Below are 21,780 nucleotides of genomic sequence, written 5' to 3'. Positions count from 1 at the left end.
ATGGCGGCGGGGGCCAAAATGGCGGGGAAGGGGGCGCGGGCTCTTCCCGCCCCGCCGCCAGGGGGCGCCCGCGCCGCGCCGCCGGCTCACGTGCCTCTTCCCCCCCCCCGCCCCCCCGCGTCACGTGGGCGCGGCGCCGCCCCCGCGCCGGTGCCCGGCGGAGCGGAGCGGGGCGGCGGGAGCGGAGCCGTCGGGCCGGGCCGCGCTGCGCCGCGGGGTCTATGGGGAAGGCGGCCGCGCTGTGCGGCGGCGGCAACAACAGCACCCGCGGGCTGGTCTCCCTCCTCAGCGCCGTCCCCTGCTTGGCCTGCCAGGAGCTGCCGGCCATGAGCGCGGAGCCGGGGGGTCGGGGCGGCGGGGGACCGGTGGGGGGCCCGCCCGCCGCCCCGGGCTCCGACACCTACAAGGGCTGGCTCTTCAAGTGGACCAACTACCTGAAGGGCTACCAGCGCCGCTGGTTCGTGCTCAGCAACGGGCTCCTCAGCTACTACAGGTACGGGGGGCGGGGGGTAGCGGGCCGGTACCGGTGGCCGCTCGGCCCGGGCCTGCCGCGGCGGGGCGGGTGCGGGGCGCCGTGTCCTCCGGCTGCCCGGTACCGGTGCGGTTCGGTGCGGGTGCCGCCCCCGGGTCGGCCGGCCCCGCCAGGCCCGGACAGGTGCCGCCGGTGGCGGGGGACGAGCCGCGGCCGCCCGGCGGGGAGCGCCCCGCGGGTCTGCGCCCCTGCAGAGCGAAAACCTCTTCGCTGTACTGAGGTGGTTTTGTTTTTTTTTTTTTTTTACCTTTTTTTAAAGCAAAACTCGGGGTTCGGTCTTTCAGTGCTGTGGCGAGGAGCCGGCGGGGGCCGGCGGGGGCCGCGGGGCCGGGTGCGGGCCCCCGGGGCCGGGCGGCGGGGATCGGCCGCCCCCTTGATCTCCCATCCCTCCGCCTCCTGCTGCAGCAGCTGCCGCTGCTACAAGTACTCTTAAAGCCAAACTCCTAAGTCTTCTAACAACAAAAAAAACCCCTTCTCGCCTAAAATGGATTTGCCTCCGTAACCTGCTTCTGCTGCTTTCTTTTTTTGTCGCGCAGGAGACCAGAGGCTGCGAGCGTTTCCCATAGCCACGCGTGGCACCGCGGGCTGCGGCCGTGTCCGAGGGGAAGGGATGGCCCGGGCTGTTGTGCCTGGGGAGGCGGCCGGGGCAGGAGGCTGTGTTATTGGGGAAGGAAGGAACGTAGAGCATCTAGCCGTCACTCAGAAGTCTCGCCTGGGTTGCTTTGCTCTCTGACGTGATGGTTTTCATACAGAGGGGCCGTAGGTTCAGTGCGAAGGCTATCGGACGTGGGGACTGGAGGCTGCGAGGTTTGATCCAGAGTGATGTCGTCTTAGTAGGTTCTCTTGTGTTTTTTATATCAGTTGAGTGGTAAAAATATAAAGGTATGGGTGTCGTAGGATTTTGGCGTTTTTATCCTTTAGGAAAGATCATGTTTGTTCTGGTCACTTGGAAGACAAGCGCTCTGTCACCTTCAGTATTGTGGAATGTATATTGGCTGTATTTCAGAATGTGGAAATGATCCCGGACGTTAAAGGTGGTTAGAGCTTTAATACACCTTTAATGTACCAAACCCTGTGAGCGAGGACTTCTCTGCAAAGGCTACGCAAAAGCCATTTTTCCTCGTGACACAAAGTTCATCTTCTGGTTTCCTCTCTGCTACGGCTGATGACGCGTAGCCTGAGGCAGATCCCTGAGCTTCAGCTCGCTGCCAGGTGTTAATAGAAACTCCTCCAGCTCCAAAGAGAGATCTGCGTCCTGGGGTCAGACCACGGCAGGTAGCGGGTCAGGAGTTCAGTGGTGTGTTTGTCTACTTGGAGTTGTTTAAAAACCCCCAAAATCTCAAAACTCAAGCCAAACAAAAATGCTTTGTAAGAAACACCCCCATGAGAATGTAGTTACCGCTCAGTAATTCAGCCAATTTACTTGTAATCCTTTCTGGTATGCTCATGCTCTTTCACTCCAGTCCAGATCTGGACCAGCAGAGCTATGTGGCTTGAAAAGGTTGCTGAAGTTTAATGCTCCACTTGTAACCATGTCAGAATGGTTTTTTTTCTGTATTGGTGCCAAGTCTGTCATGAGCAAACAAGTGGTTTTCTTCAGTTATTTTAGATCAGAACAACTAGGTTTATTTTAAGACAATTTGATCTGTTTTAGGCTGAAACAACAAACAAAAACACCCAGGGAAATTATTCTGAGCGGCATGTGAAGGAGTTGAAACTGGATTACTTCATGGAGCTTTCAGCCAGTGCAGACCTGTAGCAGCTGCTTGGGAAGGAATAGCGATGCTGAAGGTTTTTGTGCCTTCTTTTCGTCGTTGGGCTCGATGAGAACTGAGTTAATTTGGTTGTGAGTCAGGAGTACAAAAATACAGTGCAGAACACGTGGTAAAGTTTTTCTTAAATGGAAAAAAGCCTCCATGATACTCTTCAAAACCAACGCTCTTAAATAGTGGCCGCGCCAACCCATTGAGTGTTAGCTTGAATTGCTGATCGCAGAGCGCTCCTGTGAGACAGTCGAGGTTAAACTGGCATTTTTATTTTAATACGACTTCCAGCTAACTGACCGGAGCAAGGGAGCTCCAGGTATGCAGCTGTGCATTTTCATTGACGTCTTCTATGTGAGCAGACTGCTGGGCAACATGTGGACTGTTGCTTGTTTGACTTTTTTGCAGGGAATTTAGGAAATAACTTCTATAAAGGTCTCTTGCTATTCTGTGAGCCGCGTGTCTCACTTTCTGCTGGGTCTTTGTGCTCATCCCAGCTCTGAAGCCAGAATTTTCTTTTCTGCTGTGGCTGGTAAAGGCTTTGCAGGTTAAATCATGCCCTTGCAGGTGAATTGCTGTCCTGTCCTTGTCTCCGTGGCTTTTGACGCCTTTGAAGCTTGAGCTTGGAAGGTGGTTGCCCTTATACACAACCTGGATGATTCAGCTGCTGACTATTCAGGACTAGCTGGATAGAAACTTCATTTTGCTTGTGTGCTAAGTGTCTTAATTGAAAAAACTGCACCGTGATGCCCAAGTGGCCTCCTTGTGTGTATTGATTTAGTTCCAGATTGAAGCTTTTCATTTCATTTGAGTTTTCTGCTGCTCGCTGTTTAGCTTGCTTTAAAAAAAAAAAAAGCCTGTCATGTTGCTGGGTGGCGATTCCTGGTGGGTTTTTTGTTTGTGGAGTTGAGGTCTTAAAGTCTTGCGCGGCCTCTCGGGAGCTCCCGTTGTAGTGGCGTGTGGGCAGGCGCAGTGCCATCCGGCAGGAGCTGCTCGGTGGGGTTTTCATGGGCAGCCAGGTGCAACGCCTGTTTTGCGCCCGGTTGGTTTCACAGGGATGGTTTGCTGAATTAAAGCTTCTAATTAGAGTATTCTTTCCAAATGGAGAATTTAAAACCTCCTGTATCTTTGTGAAATCTATGAAGACATCAAGTCTTACTGCCGGCGAAGCTTCCCTGCAAGACGCGTGCTTTTTGCTTCATATTCCCTGCTCTGAACCTGTGGAAGATGATAACAGCTGAGTAATTCTTGAAGGTTTTCTCTGCGGTACCCTCCTCTGGAGTGAGGCGTGTGGATTTAGGAACTTGCAGGAGTTGCACAGCAAGATAGTTGGACCATTTTAATTGCCCTTGATTCTCCCTCTTAGGTTATTTTTTTGACTAGGTTTTCTGGCTGACTTGGAAATCTGCAGCACAAAGGTGATGCCTGTGTTGGAAAGCAGTTTAAGCATGGCAAAACTAGTCTACTTGACTCGCTAATGATCAAAACGCTCTTTCTAAACTGCTCTGGCAGGCTGCCACTTATAGATTTATCATTATCTATAATTAGCATGTCTGTACAGGAGAATCTAATCACCTTGAACACATAAGTGTTTTCAAGGAGATTAGAGAGGATCTTTAGGTAAGTATTAATTCATCAAAGATTGGCATTGGCTCTTGTGATCGATGCTCCAGATGAGTGTTGTCTTCTCCAAGCAGCTTTCTCATATTTCGAAGAGCTCGAGTTTCGTGTTGTCTCCTCTGTGGGTTTGGTCCATAGCCCGTTATTTGTGGGTGAGGTGTCTGAAGAGCCTTCAGCAGTGCTTTCTGTGCTCACAGGATGTAATAGTTAAAGCAATGCCAAATGGAGAAGGAAAAAAACATTTCATGCTGTGTGTGATTTGGTCATTGTTGTAAGTGAGAGGCTTCCCACCAGAAAGCAGCCTTAGCTCCCCTGGCCAGGTCTGCTCTTAGAGGCGTGGTGGGTGCCGGGGCAGTTTAGCTGCCTTGTCTGCATTATCCTGCTAAGGTGGAGGGGATGGGCAGCTCAAGGGCGAGGGCAGCTCGGTTCCCTGGAAAAGCTGTGTTTCCCAGAGCGGCATTCTTCGCTAGCTTTGTTTATCCAGCAGTTAACTCTTGGTTAGCGTGGTAAGGTCTTGAGTACAACCCGGAGGGTTTTCTTCCTGCTTCTTGTACTGAGGCTCCAGCTGAAAGCTGAGGTGATAAGTTTGGGCAGGAGCTTGAAAACCACTGCCGATACTAGAGTCGCGGAGGAATTGAGGGCTTCCAGAAGAGAGCTCTGGGAGCCTCTGGTCTGACCCCTGCTCAGCGTGGGGCCACCCGATGAGGTTGCTCATGGCCTTGAGCTGCTGGGGTTTGAATGTCTCCAAGGTATGAGATGACGCAGCCTCTCCAGGCCCCTCTTCCAGTGTTGGACCACCCTCGGGGGAAAAATGTTTCCTTAGCTTGTACATAATAAAATGAGGAGAGAGATATACTCTCCTAGAATGATTTGTATAACAGCTTGTCTCTCCGCAGACATAGAAGTAGCTGAATGTCCTTGACTATTTGTCATCCTTGGGGTGTCGGAGCACGCAGGTTTCAGGGACAGCCCTGTAGCTGCATGGTGACTTTGAGCTACTTGTTTTTAAACAGCGTTTTAATAATTCGTGTTCCCAGTCATCTTGTTTTCACACGATACTCGCTTTACCCATATGGTGCTTTGCTGTTGATCATTGTTCATTTTTTGCCCGTTTTTGAGGAAGCTCCTCTTCTGTGCTTTGTAACTGGGCTAAACGGTGCTTGCACGGCCCCATCGAGGCACGGCACGTCGGAGCAGCACTCGAGCGATGCTCTTTGCTGGGCTGCTTGTGGCAGGCTTGATTGCTCTGCTCCTGGTTTAGTGCTGCGGTGGGGGAGTCGGGCTCGTTTGACTCCAAACAGCAACTGCTGCAGACTCTGCAGGAGAGCATGAGACAGAGATCTTAGTCCTTACGGGTGTTTTCATCATAGCCTGATTATTAGTGCCGGATCAGGATTTTTATATCTGTTCCTGCGGTTGTAGTATTCTTCCCGGTTCTGTTTGCTGATTGCAAACTGCCAACAAGAGCTATGAACTATCTTGATACTTTTATTTCTACCCATATAATCTTAAATTGAGTATACTGGCCCAAATGCTTCATTTGATGAAATTGTAGCAGAAGTAACTGGTTTGTCTTGTGCAGAAGTAAATTTTGAGAAGGGCAATGCATTCTGGTTTTGTGGGGTATGACTGCAGCCTGTGTTGCTGTCTCAAGGTCGATTGCATGGTGAACTTTCAGGTGGTGTCACTCACACTGCAATTTTAGTTCCTGGAGCTGTTTGCAGGTATGAAGCATATTTCTGGGCTCGGCTGCTTGGTTACTTATGGGAGAGTAAGACGCCTGTCGCCCATTTCTGGTCTCAGTTGTTCCAGCTGTTGTTGCTGGAGAACACGTAGGTGTCGTTCCGCCTTTGCTGTAGCCGTCCTCTGCTGTCCTCTGCAAGAAGAGGGGAAGGTCACTGCTCCAGTCCTGCCGTTCTCCCACACGCTGCTGGTAGCTGCCGCTCAGCTCTGCCTTTTGCAGCTCAGGGCTCGTGTGGGCTGGCTGCTGCTTCGTGACAGCAGTGGCTCTGCTCACCTCCGAGAAATTGTTGTCAGCCTCCAGGTTGCTCTTCTGTCGGTGCGTGCTGCTGGGCACGCTTGAGGAGCGAGACGGCTGTCTCTTCTGGTCCAGGCACGCAGAGATGACCGGCATCACCTGCCTTTTGGCTGTAGCTCCTATGCCTGTCTTTTTCCAGGGTGATATGTATTCAGTTCTGAGTTCTTTTGCTCCAATTACAGGTTTAAATTTGTGCTTGCGTGGTCTGTCATCCTCTGTACCCACAGCGAGTCAGTGGTGAAGGAGTTGATCTCCCTTGTCAGAAGTAATGTGAGAGACCTGCTGTGTTTTTCCTTGCAGTGTCCCTTTTAACCTAGCTGTTTTCCTCCCGAAGAGGAGTTTTCAATCCAATGTGCAGTGTTAGAGCACTGTAACTTGCTTCTGAATGACTTGGACTTTCATTATCTGTAGGTTGATTTTTATGTTGCAGCAAGTTGGACTGTTGCGCTGCTTTTCTGTATTGTTTTGTGCTTATCTATAAATTGCATTGTAGCTAGGTCATTTACTCAGGTAATTTTAGGTAACTTATGTGTGCAGTAATATCGGAGCCCTTTGCTTCTTGTAGGTCTCTTCAGATCTAGTGCTGGTGGCCAGCAGCTCGGGTCGTCACATCGTCACCCTGGAATGTGAGTTGTCCCAGCCTGCTCTCTGGAGGGCAGGCAGCTCGCCGTGCTGGGACACCCTGGAGATTTGTCCCCTAAATAGGGTAGTGCTTCAAAACTCCACCTCACTGGAGGTATTACGTTTTCCTTCAGGTCTTCATTATGCTGTTCAATTATTTTAATCGTTCCTATGGCACTTTGGCAGGGATCTTTCTACAATTTATATCAGCCTTTGTTTGGTTTCAATCAAAAAGCTTGTTTAATAATTAATTACTTAATATTTCTCTGTCTGACAACTGCAGGCTGGGCAGACGGAGTTAAAGCTGGAGGATAACAAAGCTGGATGTGCTTGTTGCTGTTGGGTCAGTGATTGCTGACTCACACAGGCATGTGTGCGAGGATGCCAGCGCTGAGCCTTCGGGCTGCGTACGCATCAACTTCCGAATTAAAGATGCAAATTGAAAGCATGGTACTAAGGGCCAGTGGCATGACTCGATTGGCAGTGGCAGCCCTGGGACAAAAGCAGAACGAATCTCCTCCTTGGTCCCATTCCAGGCGCCTGCAAGATTCACTTCACCTTTGCAAGCGCGGGCTCCTGGGAGTACGGGGTTGAAACGTGGCTTGCTGCTCTCGGTCACCCCGGCCCCTTGCTGTCACCAGGTGATGTTGCTCGTAACTATGACATGGCTGAACTGCTGGGTTTGTTGCTGCTTGCGAATTATGTCGTGCAGTTCACAGTGCTTCCGTGGGCAGCAATGACATTTTTGCAGTGTAAGCGGTACTGACTGGCTTGCACGTGTGTTCGAAGCGAGTTGTTGTGCCTGTCTGCCCTGCATCCAGCAGTCCTTCCTTCCACGCTACTTTGGGCCGAACTGTATTTCTTTCCTGCCTTTCTTTTTTTTGATCTTTTATCTAACTCTTCAAGGATGTTTCTGCTTTGAAATCATGACCGGATAGATGTATGTCCCTTCAGTGACTCAGGGGGAGGTCCTTCATTCCCTAAAAATAGTCTTAATTCTCCAAATCTTTCTAGATGAAGAGCACTGTCTGGGCACACGCAGCAGTTTAAAGCAGCTTCTGCCATGCATGTGAAGATAAATATGGTGCGGTGGGAGTCTGTGCCTTTCTCTTTTCCTTCTGTAACACAAAGCAGTGATTCTTAATCTGTTACTAATAGCTAGAGCAGGTTTCTGCTAAGCACTTCATAAGGAACAGAGCAGGAAAATGTTGTCCTTCGCACCTACTGCTTGAGTATTACTGCTGCATGCATAAGAGCTTCTTACTTTAGGCTTGTTGATTGATATGGATACCTAAACACTGCAGCTGCGTGGTCTTTTAAAGAGCAGCAAACCGCCTCTTTCCATGCCATAGCCCTCAGATGTGATAACGTGGGCTTGCAGTAGTAACCCTGGCCCAGCAGCGAAGCTCCTTTGGGAGGACGCTTGGTCTCCTGTTGCCGGGGCGTGCACGCAGGTTATCGGCTTTGTTTCTTCAGGATGCTCCCTAGGGCGTTCGGATGAGGGGCTGTAGGTGCAGCCGCCTTTTCAGAGGTGCGGTGTTGGGTGCTTCCCAGCTGACTTGGTGCTTTGTGCCTGTCACTCATCCGAACACAGAATTAGAGTATTTGTCACAGCAGAAAATATCCATGGCAACTAATTCGCCAGTTCTGTGAATCTTCACGATTTTTGAAGTTTCTCTTTTTCTGTGAAATGCACAGGGGTGGTTCCACAAACTTTTTTTTCCAGGTCTTCTGCAACTGTCAGGAGTGATGTCTCTTCTTGGAAACGTGTGAAAAATACACCAGTCCCGGTTCAAAAGACAGGATGAGTTTGGGTGTATTTGGCTCCAGAACGGACATGGGTGACCGAGATGTGCCCCGTATCTCCAGATGGACTGTGCATGAGTGGGGATTACATGATTAAATAAAGCACCTTTTTGTCTTAAAAATGTGGAGGTGGGATGCCACCCGTGCCTGCAGCTTGTTAGGAGTTAATGAAGTTAAGTTTCAGCCTTTGGTTTGAAGTCCTTTTTGGAGGCATCCAGGTGCGAGCGCTTGGGCAGTGCTGCAGGGCTAGCTGTGGGGCCGTGCACTTCAGAAGCCCCATCCTTTATTTTTAAAAGACCAAGACCTTCAAGCTTTGTTGTTTCTAAGCGTGTGTGTTACTGTGACTGGTGCTGGATGCTGTTTATTTGCCGTTTATTGTTCCTGAGTTACCACTGGGAACAGAGCTTGTGGAGCAAAAACTGCTACAGGTTTATAGTGTGTGGTCAGGTGAAACGAATACGTGGCTTTATTTTATCCAAGCAGTTTTTCCTTTCCTTGTCAGTTGGGTCTCTCCGTGGTCTGCGTGGGTGAGAGTGCTGCAGGCTCCCCAGCTTTGAATCACTCCTGGGATGTAATTTTTATAAGCAGGAGGGAGGAGAGTACTCAAACCAAAAGTAATTGTGCAGTGGTACAAAAGGTGACACTCATCTTAGTCCTCACGCTGCTGAATTGTATGGTACTTCCACTGTCTTGCGACAACGTGTAGGACCCCCTTTTGAAGCTGGTGTAGTGTTGGTGCTCACGGTAGCCGTATTCTGTCAAGGATTGATTAGGAGTACTGTGCAGCTTGATGTGTGTTAGTGTGTAGTGTTTGAACGTATAATTTTATTTATTTTTTTGTAGAAGTGATAAGATTACACCGCATTAGTCCCAGTATTTGCTTTATAATGTCTTTATTAATGGGTGAGCGCACTTGCAGCCAGTCTGTGGCTGATACCAAATGGAGCAGAGAGGTTGCCACGTCAGGAGGCAGGTCTAGGTTTCAGAGGGACCGTGGCAGGCTGGAGAAACGGGATGATGGGAACCTCGTGGTGTGCAGCAGAGGCGAACGCAAGCCCTGCCCTGGGGCAGCTGGCTGGAAAGCGGCTTTGCAGAAGGGCCCCTGCGGGGTCCGGGTGGACAACAAGGTGACCAGGAGCCATCAGAGATCAGCTGTCTCTTTGGCTGTGGTAGCAGAAGTGCAGCCGGCACGTCGAGGGAAGGGACCGTCCCCTCTGCTCAGCACTGGGGGGGCCCGTCTGGGCTCTGGGTCTGGTTTGGGGCTCCCCAGGACGAGGTTGGAGCGGCGGAGGGACGTGGCTGTGCTCAGCCTGGAGCAGAGGAGGAGAAGCAGAGACCTAACGCTGCCCACAGCTACGTGGTTGGGAGGGTGCGGAGAGGACGAGCCTGGCTCTGCTCATGACAGGATGAGGCAATGGGCTGGTACCAGAGCATGGGAAATCCTACCTGGGCACAAGGAAACATGTTTTAATTGGGAGTGGGGGCCAAATACTGGGACAGGGGTTTGGAGAGGTGGAGGAAACTCGTGACTATCTTCAAGCTGTGGCTAGACAAGGTCCTGAGCTGCCTGGTTGCTTCTGCTCAGGGCAGATCGGACCTGAGGCCTCCCGAGGTGCCTTCCAGACTCAGTTAATGTACCATTCTGTCATTACTTGGTTTCTGATGCTTAAAACTTGGTAAATTTGCCTTCAGCTCTCCGGATACTGATGAAGGATGAAGAGAAGCCCCGTCAGGTCTATGGCTTGCCCTGGCAGTGCTGGGGGAGCATCGGTGACTCCTGTGTCTGCACACTTCAGGCTGTTTCCCAGACTCCCACGCTTCCACGGCACCCTGCGTTGTTCTGCTGCAGGGGGTTCACAGCACGAGACCCTCATTTACTCTCTCTTTTTTTTGTTTTTTTTGTTTCCCCCCCAATTCATGTTCCAGTGCCAGTATCTGGGTGCTGGCTTTGGGGAGGGCAGGAGAGCCACATTGGCAGAGTGCCTGATGGAAAGAGCTGCATGGGGAGGTCTCCCAATGTGAAATGAAGAGAGCTGACCAGGGCTTGCAGAGCATTGGGGCTGTACAGGTAACTGGTGGTTTACTCCATCATTCTGGTCCTTGCGTTGTACCTGCTCCACTTGCCCCACGGGCGAGAGTCACGTCCCGACAGGGAGGTGGGAAGGGACGGGCTGCGGGGTATGTCCCCTGCGGTCTGGGGCTCTTCTGTGCCACGTGCTCGGAAATGAGCAGGACCCACTTATAAATCTGAAAAGCCGCTTTGGTGAGGAATCGGGACACTGGTGCTTTCAGCACAGCTCGAACAATGCAGTCTCACCGTGCGCTCTGTGCCGGTTCTAAAGTTGATTTTTTAATAGTACTGGGAGTTTGGCTTTGTAAAAGCTAGCGTTACTCATCCAGCCCTTCCAGCTCTCAATTCCTGCACTGCTTGTGGCTGTACTACTTTTTTAAAAAAAATCACTGCAGTTTTATTCTCTAAAGTTATAAGTTGGCCCCTAAATTGAGGGAAGGACTTCTGCCTGACACTGGGACAGCCTGAGGATTGGCAAGCCAATACAAATGCACATCTGAAATCTGTGATGTGATTAAACTGTGCTTTACTGGTATATCATGGTTTATCATATTATTAGTATATCTGGTATATCATATTATTAGTTAAAACTTACAATAAGTACAGTGTTTTGCTGGGATGCTCGGGGAGGTGAAGACCTGGTTGGGTTTCTAATCCCTTTAGGAGTGGGATTTGCTTAGGAGCGGAAAGACAGAAATTTTGATGTTTTGTTACCTGTTTGCTCTTGCCTGTGCAGTCTCTGGGCCGTCCCAGCTGGGGTGCTGCCCTTGAACTCTTTTCTGAGGAGCCTGCATTTTTATGTAGGTAAACTATGAGCATGCACTGGGTGAGGCATCTACCTCTTCCTCTCTGTCCCTTTCTTTTACACCATGAGAAAAGCAGTAAAGGCTTCTGCTTTGAAGTGGAAAACCTGTGGATGCAAGCTCCTTGGAAGTTTCGTTTTAAATTTGGAAGTTGACTTGCAGAGGTTTAGCAAGTCATCCTTTGTTGCCCTGTAATAAGCCAATTTTTTCTTCCTTACAGCCTGTAGGCATCAAGCCCTGAATTGTCGGTTCTGAGTACCTTTAGATGATGCAGCACTGTATCTCAGTGCAGATAAGGTCCGTAATTACTGGATTGGATTGAATTCTACTTCACATCTGCAGCCCCAAGCTGCCTTTACAGTGCAGTAATGAAATATCTCTCTGGCTGCCCATATCCGATATTCTCCATTTTGGGGACGTTACAGGTTAATATATTACCTGTCATCCCCTGCTTTAGAGACAGTATAAAGCACGTGCCGTGGGAACGAGACTGATTTCATCAGGATTTTTACATTTGATTTCCAAGTGCACAATACCTGTAACAGGCTTAATGATTGTGAGAGTCAAATTCTGCCGTCGGTGTGGATGGGGCACTGAGAGCTTTAGGGAAAAATCCCTGCGGATGCTGCGGGGAGGCAGCGATGCAGTTGTAGCGAAGCACTGGGAGCGTGGCAGCGGAGCTTTCCTATGTAGTGCGACTGCTGCGCTGTGCCCCGGGTTTCGCAGGGTAAGGCTGGATGCTTGTAACGGGAGTAGGAGCCACGTAATCTGTAACGTAGTGTGGTTTTCACATTGTTGTGAACTTGGTCCGAGGCGTTTCCCTGATGAAGATTTACAATTTCTGTAGTTTTAGGAAGGAGGAATTTGTAAAGTAACTAGCTTAAATGCCAATAGTAAGCTGGTCTCTAATCATAGCAGGTGTTATCCTGAAGCAGGGCATCGTCACAGGTGTGGAAGGAATTATGTTTTTGTCTTGCATTCAACACACCATTCTTTAAATATTTTGCTGTTTTTTGTTTGCCTTGTAAAGGAAATAAGTTAAATCTAGAAAGCCCTTTGTCTGGTGTGTTGTGTAAGTAAACTCCACTGTTATGATTAGGTGTATTTTTAATTTATAAATTGTGGTTTATTTATGGACCTGCTGGTTTACCGGTGCTGTTGATTTTATATACAACTAACCAAGTGTTAATAACCCACGGGGGGTGTGTGTTACCACATACTGCCAGCACGAATGCCTTTAACCACGTTCCCTGCCCAGACAAGACTATGGGATAAGGTTTCGTTGATCAGACTTTTGCGCTGCTCAAGCCTGGGATTGATACCTTGCATTGCGGTTGGCAGCGGGGTCTACGTGGCTTCAACTCCGGCATCGTCTTGCTGGGGTTGGAGCCCAAGATGTGCAGAAGACTCGATGGAGAGCACGTTGTTGGGTGAGCTCGTGCCTGCCTTCTGCTGCCGCATCAGTAGAGGTTCCCTGGTAGGAATTGCTTTAAGAAAAGCCACAGTGCGTCAAGTCTTGCATCAAAAAACCCTCTTGGCTTTCCAAGGAGTATTTAGAGGACGTGCAAGAGTTGCATGTGAATTGTTGATATTTAGCTTGCAGTGTGTGTCTGGGACCACTGCCTGTTTGTCCCCTCTATACTGAGTATATCTTCGTCAGACGGACGGAGAACAGTAGGAAATGCAAGACCCAAGCCTCTTGTCGTGGGACTTACCAGTTGAGATGTGATGGGCTTTGGGGCGGTGGGCTTTGCTTGGTGTTGCAAAGCTGTCTTTCACCCTGTGAGTGTTTTTACGGTAGTTGCTAATGGGAGAAAATGTGGGGAGGTTTGTTGGCTTTGTACAGGACAAAAAAAAGACAACAACGTGGTGGTAATGTATGGAGGGCAAGTTTATAGCCTGAGGGATGTAAACCTCGCAGAAACGCTTAAAATCACTCACTGTCTGGTTTCGGTGCACTCCTGTGATTGACATTAGTGAAGACACATCATACTACATGGTGCGAAGTGCACCTTTTATCTCTTTAATATAACCCGAAGAGTAGCGTTTCTGCTGCGGCAGATCTCTATAAAAAGAATCTGCTCCCATGTGCGAGTGTTGTAGTCTGAACAGCTTAGTTTAGTCTTAAGCAAGCATGAATATGATGTGATCTAGCTTGCTTACTTAGGAAAAGAGCTTTTACTGCTTTTTCACTGGTGTGTACTCCTTAATATGTTGATACGGGACCATGGGAAGATTTCCTTACAGGGGCCTGCCTTCTATTCCCTGTTACAGCATTTCTTTTTACCTCTGTTAAAAGAGTAAAAAAAAAAAAAAATTTAAGGATTTAAACCTGCTTTTCTTCCTGCATCTCCTTACAAGAATAAAGGAATAAAAATGGGCAGAGAAGGTAAGAAAAACAAGTTTTCATGCATAAAAGCATTTTGGTGTATCCTGGGAAGAAAGGAGGAGGATGAACACAGCTTTATTTGTCACCTGCATGAAGTTATGCTCTGAAAACTGGCTAAGCAGTGGGCTGCTTCCAGCTGGGTCTTCCTGCGCCCCCGGGGAGACTTGCCATGTCCACCCCGCAGAGCTTTGGGCTCCTTTGGTGGAAACCTTCCAGCAGCTGAACCTGCCGGGGCGAGACCCCCGGGGCTCAGTGTCCCTCCTAGCAGCTGCTGGAAGGAGGTGGGACACGAGTCCCTGTCCTGCCAGCACCTTCGTGGATTCGCTTCAGTGGAGGGGCACGTGTATGCAGAGCGGGGCTTTTACACCAACTTTGGCCTTTCTTGTGTAGGACCTGCCTTAACGCTTCTGTATAAATGTTTGGTCTTCAATATATTATACTTTAAAGCTATGCAACAGAATTAATCTGTCTTCTGTTGGCTGGAGAAAACGTAAAGCTGTGAAAAAGCTTCAGAGAACTGGTTTCCTTCTGGTGCTGAGCTGTGCTTGTCAGTATTTGTTTTCAAAGGTGTAACTAGCCATATCTCGTGCCATACGGGGGGAGTGCGTATCAACGTACTGATAGCTCTTCAGGCACATGGCAAATATCTTTGTTTTTCCTGTTTCCACTTTTGTTTTTTCTGCACTGGCAAAGTAACCGGCTGTTGCCCCTGTGTACGTTAGCTCTTTGCTTGCTTCGTCCAGTTTAAGTTGTCCTAAGTAGCAAACAGAAATCTCTTTATTCTGTCTCAAGCATTCTAATTTTGAAATTTAGAGGGGCAGAGGAGGCAGGTGTTTAGAGAAGGTAAGCGTTTGATGCGTCTCCTACAGAAATGAATGTTGCTGAGGCTGAGGTCTAAAAATAAGCTGTTCCCAGCCCTGTCCCTTTGACGGGAACTGCTGGACACAAGCTCTCGGGCACTTGGGGACGGAGGCTTTTAATGCCCTTTATGAAGCACCAGGGCCTGGACCTGCAGCGGGGCTTTGGGACCTGCCGGCAAAATCCTTCTGCTTCCCAAGAGCCTGAGAGGCTGGGTGGGCTGCGGTGGGTCGCCTGGCCGAGCAAAGCCTCTGCTTGTGCAAAATGTGGTTTTGCTCATTAATTGCTTGTTTGCCTTCGTGGTACCTGTACAGCAGGCTTCTTCGGAAGTCTCTTGGCTTCCCAAAATGCCTTCTGAAATGAATAGTAGTGGCTTTGAATAAAGTGCTGATGCTGCTTTTGTGGATGTGAACCTTGCCTGTGTGGAGGAGAGGGATGGGGTGGCAGCTGACTCTTCTTGAGAAGGTGTGAAGGTGTCCTGTGAAGTGCTGTCTGGGAGGCTAGGACCTCGGCTTGGCTGTAACCAGCGGGGCACGAAGCTGGTGAGAGCGGAGGGCCGGTCTCAGACTGTGCCGAAGCAGCTTGAATATTTCTGCATTAAAAAACTCCAAGCATCTTATTGCGCCACAGAAGTTTTCTTGCAACACAGTACACTAAAATAACGCTGAAAGTCTGCTTTGAGCAGTTGGGAAATTCACTTCAAGCTGTAACTCATCCTTGTCTATGTGCGAGAGCAGTCCCTTGTGAAGGTCACTGACTTTGCCTTCCCTCTTGGCCATACGTTTAACTCTTCTGTTCCTGGTAACCCACAGTCAATATCCACAGGAGTTTTGCAGAAAACACATAGCCCCTGAACACTGATCCCAATGCAGAGTATTGGCGTGACTTGGATCCCCAAGACAGACTTCTGAAAGCACCTACGCGTGCTTTGTACGGTTGTATATTCCTGTGTGCAGGCTGGAGGGAATGTGGTGTCCCTAGTGCCAGGAGCAGTCCGACTGTCCTTCTGGCATTTGCTTTGTGAAGGTAAATACAGTAACATGGTCTCAGCCGGTGCTTGCTTGTTATTTTGGAGTTTTGTCACAAATTATGTGGCACAATATAAATTATATTTTAGGCTGTCCCCATGTGCTGAAAGATGAGCCGGTGGGGAAGAAGACTGGCCTGGCTGAACAGAGAGCTTTGGCTGGAGCTCGGGGGAAAAAAAGGAGAGTTTATGACCTTTGGAAGAAGGGGCAGGCAACTCAGGAGGACTACAAAGATGCCGTGAGGTTATGCAGGGAGAAAATTAGGAGGGTCAAAGCCCAACTAGAACTTAATCTGGCTACTGCCGTAAAAGACAATAAAAAATGTTTCTATAAATACATTAGCAACAAAAGGAGAGCTAAGGAGAATCTTCATCCTTTATTGGATGTGGAGGGAAACAGTGACAAAGGATGAGGAAAAGGCTAAGGGACTTAATGCCTTCTTTGCCTCAGTCTTTGATAGTCAGACCAGCTGTACTCTGGGTACCCAGCCCCTGAGCTGGAAGACAGGGACAGGGAGCAGAATGAAGCCCCCATAATCCAAGGGGAAGTGGTTAGTGACCTGCTACACCACTGAGACACACACAGGTCTGTGGGGCCGGATGGGGTCCACCCAAGGGTGCTGAGGGAGCTGGCAGAGTGCTCACCAAGCCGCTTTCCATCCTTTACCAGCAGTCCTGGCTCACCGGGGAGGTCCCAGTTGACTGGAGGTCAGCAAATGTGACGCCCATCTACAAGAAGGGCTGGAAGGAGGACCCGGGGAACTACAGGCCTGTCAGCCTGACCTTGGTGCCAGGGAAGGTTATGGAGCAGATCACCTTGAGTGCCATCACGTGGCATGTACAGGACAACCAGGCGATCGGGCCCAGTCACCATGGGTTTAGGAAAGGCAGGGCCTGCTTGACTAACTTGATCTCCTTCTGTGACAAGGTGACCTGCCTAGTGGACGAGGGAAAGGCTGTGGATGTTGTCTACCTAGACTTTAGTAAAGCCTTTGACACCGTTTCCCGCAGCATTCTCCTGGAGAAACTGGCTGCTCATGGCTTGGATGGCATATGCTTTGCTGGGTAAACTGGCTGGTTTTAACTGGCTGGATGGCCGAGCCCAAAGAGTGGTGGTGAATGGAGTTTACTCCAGTTGGCGGCCGGTCACAAGTGGTGTTCCCCAGGGCTCAGTACTGGGGCCAGTCCTGTTTAATATCTTTATCAATGATCTGGACGAGGGGATCGAGTGCACCCTCAGTCAGTTTGCAGATGACACCAAGTTGTGCGGGAGTGTTGATCTGCTGGAGGGTAGGAAGGCTCTGCAGAGGGACCTGGACAGGCTGGATCGATGGGCCGAGGCCAACTGTATGAGGTTCAACAGGTCTGGGTGCTGGGTCCTGCACCTGGGTTACAACAACCCCGTGCAACACTACAGGCTTGGGGAAGAGTGGCTGGAAAGCTGCCTGGTGGAAGAGGACCTGAATAAGAGCCAGCAGTGTGCCCAGGTGGCCAAGAAAGCCAACAGCATCCCGGCTTGTGTCAAAAATAGTGTGGCCAGCAGGACTAGGGAAGTGATCGTCCGAAAGGGTTGTCAAGCACTGGAACAGGCTGCCCAGGGAAGTGGGAGGGAGACACCATCCCTGGAGGTATTTAAAGGACGTGTAGATGTGGTGCTAAGGGATTAGTGGTCGACTTGGCAATGTTAGGTTAACGGTTGGACTTGATGATCTTAGAAGTCTTTTCCAACCTAAATCATTCTATGATTCTATATATAATAATACACTATATTACTGATAATACAATATATACGATACAATACGTGTGATACAGTATAAATTAATTGTCATGTATATATATACATAAACCATCTATATACATAAACCCTAAATTTAATACCTTGCTCTAACCATTGTAACTTTTTTCTATGCTTCATCCTTGATTGGCTTGATTGACCCTGATGAGCGGTGTTCATCTACGGAGGCTGGTGGTAATGAAAATGTAACTGTTCAGGAAGAGGTCTTGGGGCAGTAACGCTGAGAGACGTGCTTCGGGCATTCGGGCTTGCAGGTGAAGCAGCTGAGATGTGCCAGGTCTGTCCAGAAGTGGTTGGCCAAGGTCCCTTGGGCATCTGCAGGATTTGATCCAAGAGATCTGCCTGTCCGAATCATGGGCCTGTAAGCAGTTAACTCTCAATTTCTATTTTAAAAAAAGCTCTTGGCATCTCCAGTGGCTGAAAAGCCAGCTGCCAAATTTTTTATTTTTTGGGTAGTGCTGTAAGGAATGGGAAGGATCTTACATTGTGTCACACTGCCCCGTACACTTACGCTGCAGGCATGCTTTAAGTTCCTGCTTGCATTTTCCCCTCTCTGTTTCATCAGTTCTTACGGAAAAAATCGCTGTTCACTGGACTGCTGACCTCTGCACTCCTCAGGAGTGCGTCCTCGAAGGATAATGTGATCATTTCATAGATAATGGAAATTGTGGAGGTACCTCGTATACCCAAGTGTCTCTTTCCGTTTTCAAGTTCATGCACCCTCCTTCTGCTCAGACTCCAGTAGCAATTTCATGCCCACTACCCAGCAACTTGGATCTGTTCAGAAAGGCAGGCAGCTGCGTACCCTGATCTCTGTGAAGAACAGGTAATTGCTACCAGAAGTAGGGTACGCTGCTTGTAGAGCTGAACGCATTTTTTGTCATGGAGTAAAGTTTCTGGGTGTTTGGAGGAGGCCTTGGAAGTTGCTGTTGTCCGCTGATGTTGAGTTTTTGCCTTGAGCAGAAGCAGCTGCTTGTCATGTTCGGTGAGAAAATGCAACCGAATGAGCCGCTCTCCAGATCTGCACTGGGCGCACACCTAGAAACCAGCCTTAACGCTGTGCAGTACATAAACCTGTAGCAAGGCAGTTGCTGAACCGAGGAGTTCACAGTCAAGGGCTGAGAAGCAACAGTTAGATTGGGTTTTAAATGTGAAGTTTTAGCTTTGTCTTCTTGTGCCCAGGCCTTGAAGTAGAGGAAGAAATATGTCTATGCAACCATGCGGGCTTTGCATCTAGATATCTATCTGTAAGACATATTCCATACAGAAAGGAATTCTGCGCTGTAATTTTAGTGTTGTTTGAAAGTTGGCAAAAAGTCAGAATTGCGATGACTTTAAAGTGGTGTTCGAGGTCACAGCCCGTAATTCGTGCAGTGTCTCTGAAGAAAATGTTTTTGGTACCAAAAACATGAACATTGATGGTACCTTGCATAAAGAGAGCTGCTTGCAGCCACGGAAAAATTCTTGGAAGCAAGCTGTTCTATCCACACTCGATCTCAGAAAGACTGGTAAGCCTTGTGCTCAAAGCAAATATACCCCTAAACTCGACAGTCTGAAAAAACAGGATATTTTTACCAATGTGAATGTTGTCAGTATGAAAGCACATCAGTAGATCGGAATAAAAATCGGGTCTTAACGTTGTCTGCGCTGTGCCCTGTGTGCTCTTATGTTTTTGGACATGGTGGTGAGAAAATATAAACGTGAGCTGACTACGGCTGATCTTTATTCTGATCATTTAACGCAATTCCCGAGGGCCGAAGGACCAGTAAAAACTTAAAAGCAGAGGCTGTAACAAGAAAAATTACTGCTTGAGGCTCTCATCCGCTGTATGGCATTTATGTCAGCGTTCTCATGCAGTAAGAGCATTTGTCAAATTAACCTTGTGTATGGTCATTGTTGTTCGTTCTTGCTTAAAAATGAGCCACCAAGCATGTAAGTAATGCATCATCTAGATCTTAGTTTATACTAACTTCTGCGGAGATGCTGGGATCTGGACCAGACCTTCCATAAACTTTTAACTGATGCAGTAAACTTGGCAGCAGTACTGCCCACAAATCTTGGTGGGCTTTTTCCCCTCTGGATCTTTAGCATTTTTGCTTGGAAAGTAATGAAAAAAGTAAACTGGGGTGCTTCCTCTGGCATTTTTAGAAGAGGTGAACGGGGTTTCTGACAGGGTTCCCTTGAACGCTGAGCGTGTGCCTGCCTCCTGCGAAGCTGCCGGCAGCCCTGCTGGGCTGTGAGCTGCAGGCTCTGTCCGGCGGTTGCGGTTTGGCACTTTCTCAAATGTGTTTGCAGTTACCAGAACATACCCCTGAACCGAGGTTTTATCTTTGGGAACTACATCTAAGCAACTAGTCAGAGAAGAGCCTCAACGGGAGGAAATCCAGTGTATTCAAAATGCAGGTGAGGGAGTGCCGAAGGAGATACTGATGTGTTTTCCCCAGAAGCTTTTTGTCCTTGTGCCTAACGGTGTTGCGGTCATCAGCAACGCCATTGCAGGAGGTGCAGCTCCCTATGCAGAGCCCAGCTCGCTGCAGCCTTCCCCCTGCCCGGCCCGTACAGTAGTGGCTTTGCTGAAGCTGCTGACTTTGTGGTGTGGATTTCCCGGCTGAAGTGGATAACTGTGTGTCATGTCCGCTGGATCAGCTGCGGGCTGACTGCCGTGAATGGGGCACTTAATACTCTGGTACGCTCTTACGGGGTTTCCTTCTGGCCAAGTACTAGGATATTTTCCCAACCAGATACGCTTGGCTTTGCTTTCCCCGTGCCGAGTTCCTTTACAGCCTTTAGTTCTGCGTCTGCTGGAAGGGGAGGAGTACAAGCCCGCTTGGGGAGCCTGCAGCAGCGTTGCGTTGGAGCAAAGCTGCGGTCGCACGGTGTCACGCCGGTATGGAGAGCTGCTCTTGCCCTACAGAACGAAGTGATGGTTCACCCTGGGGAGCAGGTGAAGCCGCTCACCCAAACCAGCGGCGTGAAGAGCTCTTTCTGGCTGCCCTTGTGTAAGGGCTGATAGCCTTATCAGCCCGGGCCACCGCCAGCCTCTCCAGAGGTGGAGAGGAGATAGCACGACGTGGGGGGAGGAGTGGGGATGCTTACTGGTAACAGTATTTTTTTTTTAATTTGTTTTATTTTTTCATTTTTTTTTCATAAAAAAACCAACACAAAGTCCCTTTGCCAGACTGTACCTTGTGCTTGCTGATATCTGCACGATGGCTTAGTTTTTTCCCTCCTGACCACTGCTGAGGCTTCCTGGCAGAAAACCTGCACTGTGCACATGAGAGAGTCATAAATGTGTTATAAAAGCTAATCCTGAAGAATATGCATCTGGGTAGATGGCTTTTAGAGGATCCTTTTATTTGGGGTGGAAGCCTTGTTTGTGGGAGCACTGTAGAAGCAGAACATCTCTTTGGGGAACGAGGGGAAAGGGAACTGGGCACGTCTGTGCATTTTGGTGAGGTGGTGATGTTAGCAGTAAAAACATTTATAAGTCTGTGTGCATTTATACAGGTTTTACACACTGTTTTCTCAGGAAGCAAGAGGCCCTATACTGCTCAGATATATTATATATTTGGAATAGATTGCCTGTTGACAAGCCAAAGGGGGCTAGCTGCACTGTTCAGCCATCTAGCCAGCAGGTCTGCTGCACTTTTATTTAAGAAAAGAAGCAGGGGGGAAGCCTGGGGGTTTTCAGAGATGTTTCAGCTTGGCAACGTTGTTGGTTCTCTTGACCTGACCATTATTAAATCTGTATGCTTCGCCAGCAGTGAGTTTTCTGAGACTCAGTGTTACGTCGAAGATGCCTGCGACCTGAAAGTGCTAACGTTCGCAAAATGTGCTCGTGAGATTTTGCATTAAACCTTTATGGCACACGGCGTCAGGGATGAGTGCGGTGCCTTGTCCTACACTGCAGCGGTGTGGGTGAGAGTGTCTTTCTGACAAATCACCTTCCCCGAGCTCCCTTGTAGGTTTTTTTTCTCTTTGTGAAGCATGGGGAGACAAGGTCTATTTGTAAATGATGCGAAGCAGAAGTGTCTTCCAGGTTTTTCCTTGCAAAGGCTTGCCCTGCACTGGGGTAGGTGTTGCAGCCAAACTGAAGTGGCAAAGCACTGGAGAAAGGAGTGTGAAATCCAGATTGCTTTGCTTACTGCATCTGTCTATTTACAGGAGAGGTTTTACAGTCAAGTCACCCCTAAATCCTTGCTTGTGCAGTGTTGGCTGAGGCTCATCGGTGTTGGGTCCTGTGTGCGGGTAGGGGCTTGTCCCAGAAGCTGGCTTGGGAAGCTGCTGGATGGGTTGGGGGGGGAATATTCCCGTGATCTGCGGAGGCGGTGGGTGCCCGAGCTGTGGGCATCCCTCCGGCTGGTGAGGATTGCAGCCTAGGTTGCAGGCTTTTTCCCTTAAACCTGATCGTTACTAATCTGTGCCCATCCTGACTGCAGCCAGTTGCAGATTAATCG

At 49.2% G+C, this 21,780-nt stretch overlaps 1 protein-coding gene across 1 annotated transcript in view; it reads left to right on the top strand.

Annotated features, from left to right (window-relative positions):
* OSBP2 (oxysterol binding protein 2) overlaps positions 1-21,780 on the top strand; it is a 129,346-nt gene continuing 107,566 nt past the window's right edge. Inside the window, 2 exon segments of the mRNA XM_075516073.1 lie at positions 1-207; positions 210-493. Of these exon segments, the coding sequence (XP_075372188.1) occupies positions 1-207; positions 210-493 (491 nt within the window).

This window comes from Mycteria americana, chromosome 13, assembly GCF_035582795.1.
Source record: "Mycteria americana isolate JAX WOST 10 ecotype Jacksonville Zoo and Gardens chromosome 13, USCA_MyAme_1.0, whole genome shotgun sequence".
NCBI lineage: Eukaryota > Metazoa > Chordata > Aves > Ciconiiformes > Ciconiidae > Mycteria > Mycteria americana.
This window is presented reverse-complemented; position numbering and strand designations above follow the sequence as displayed.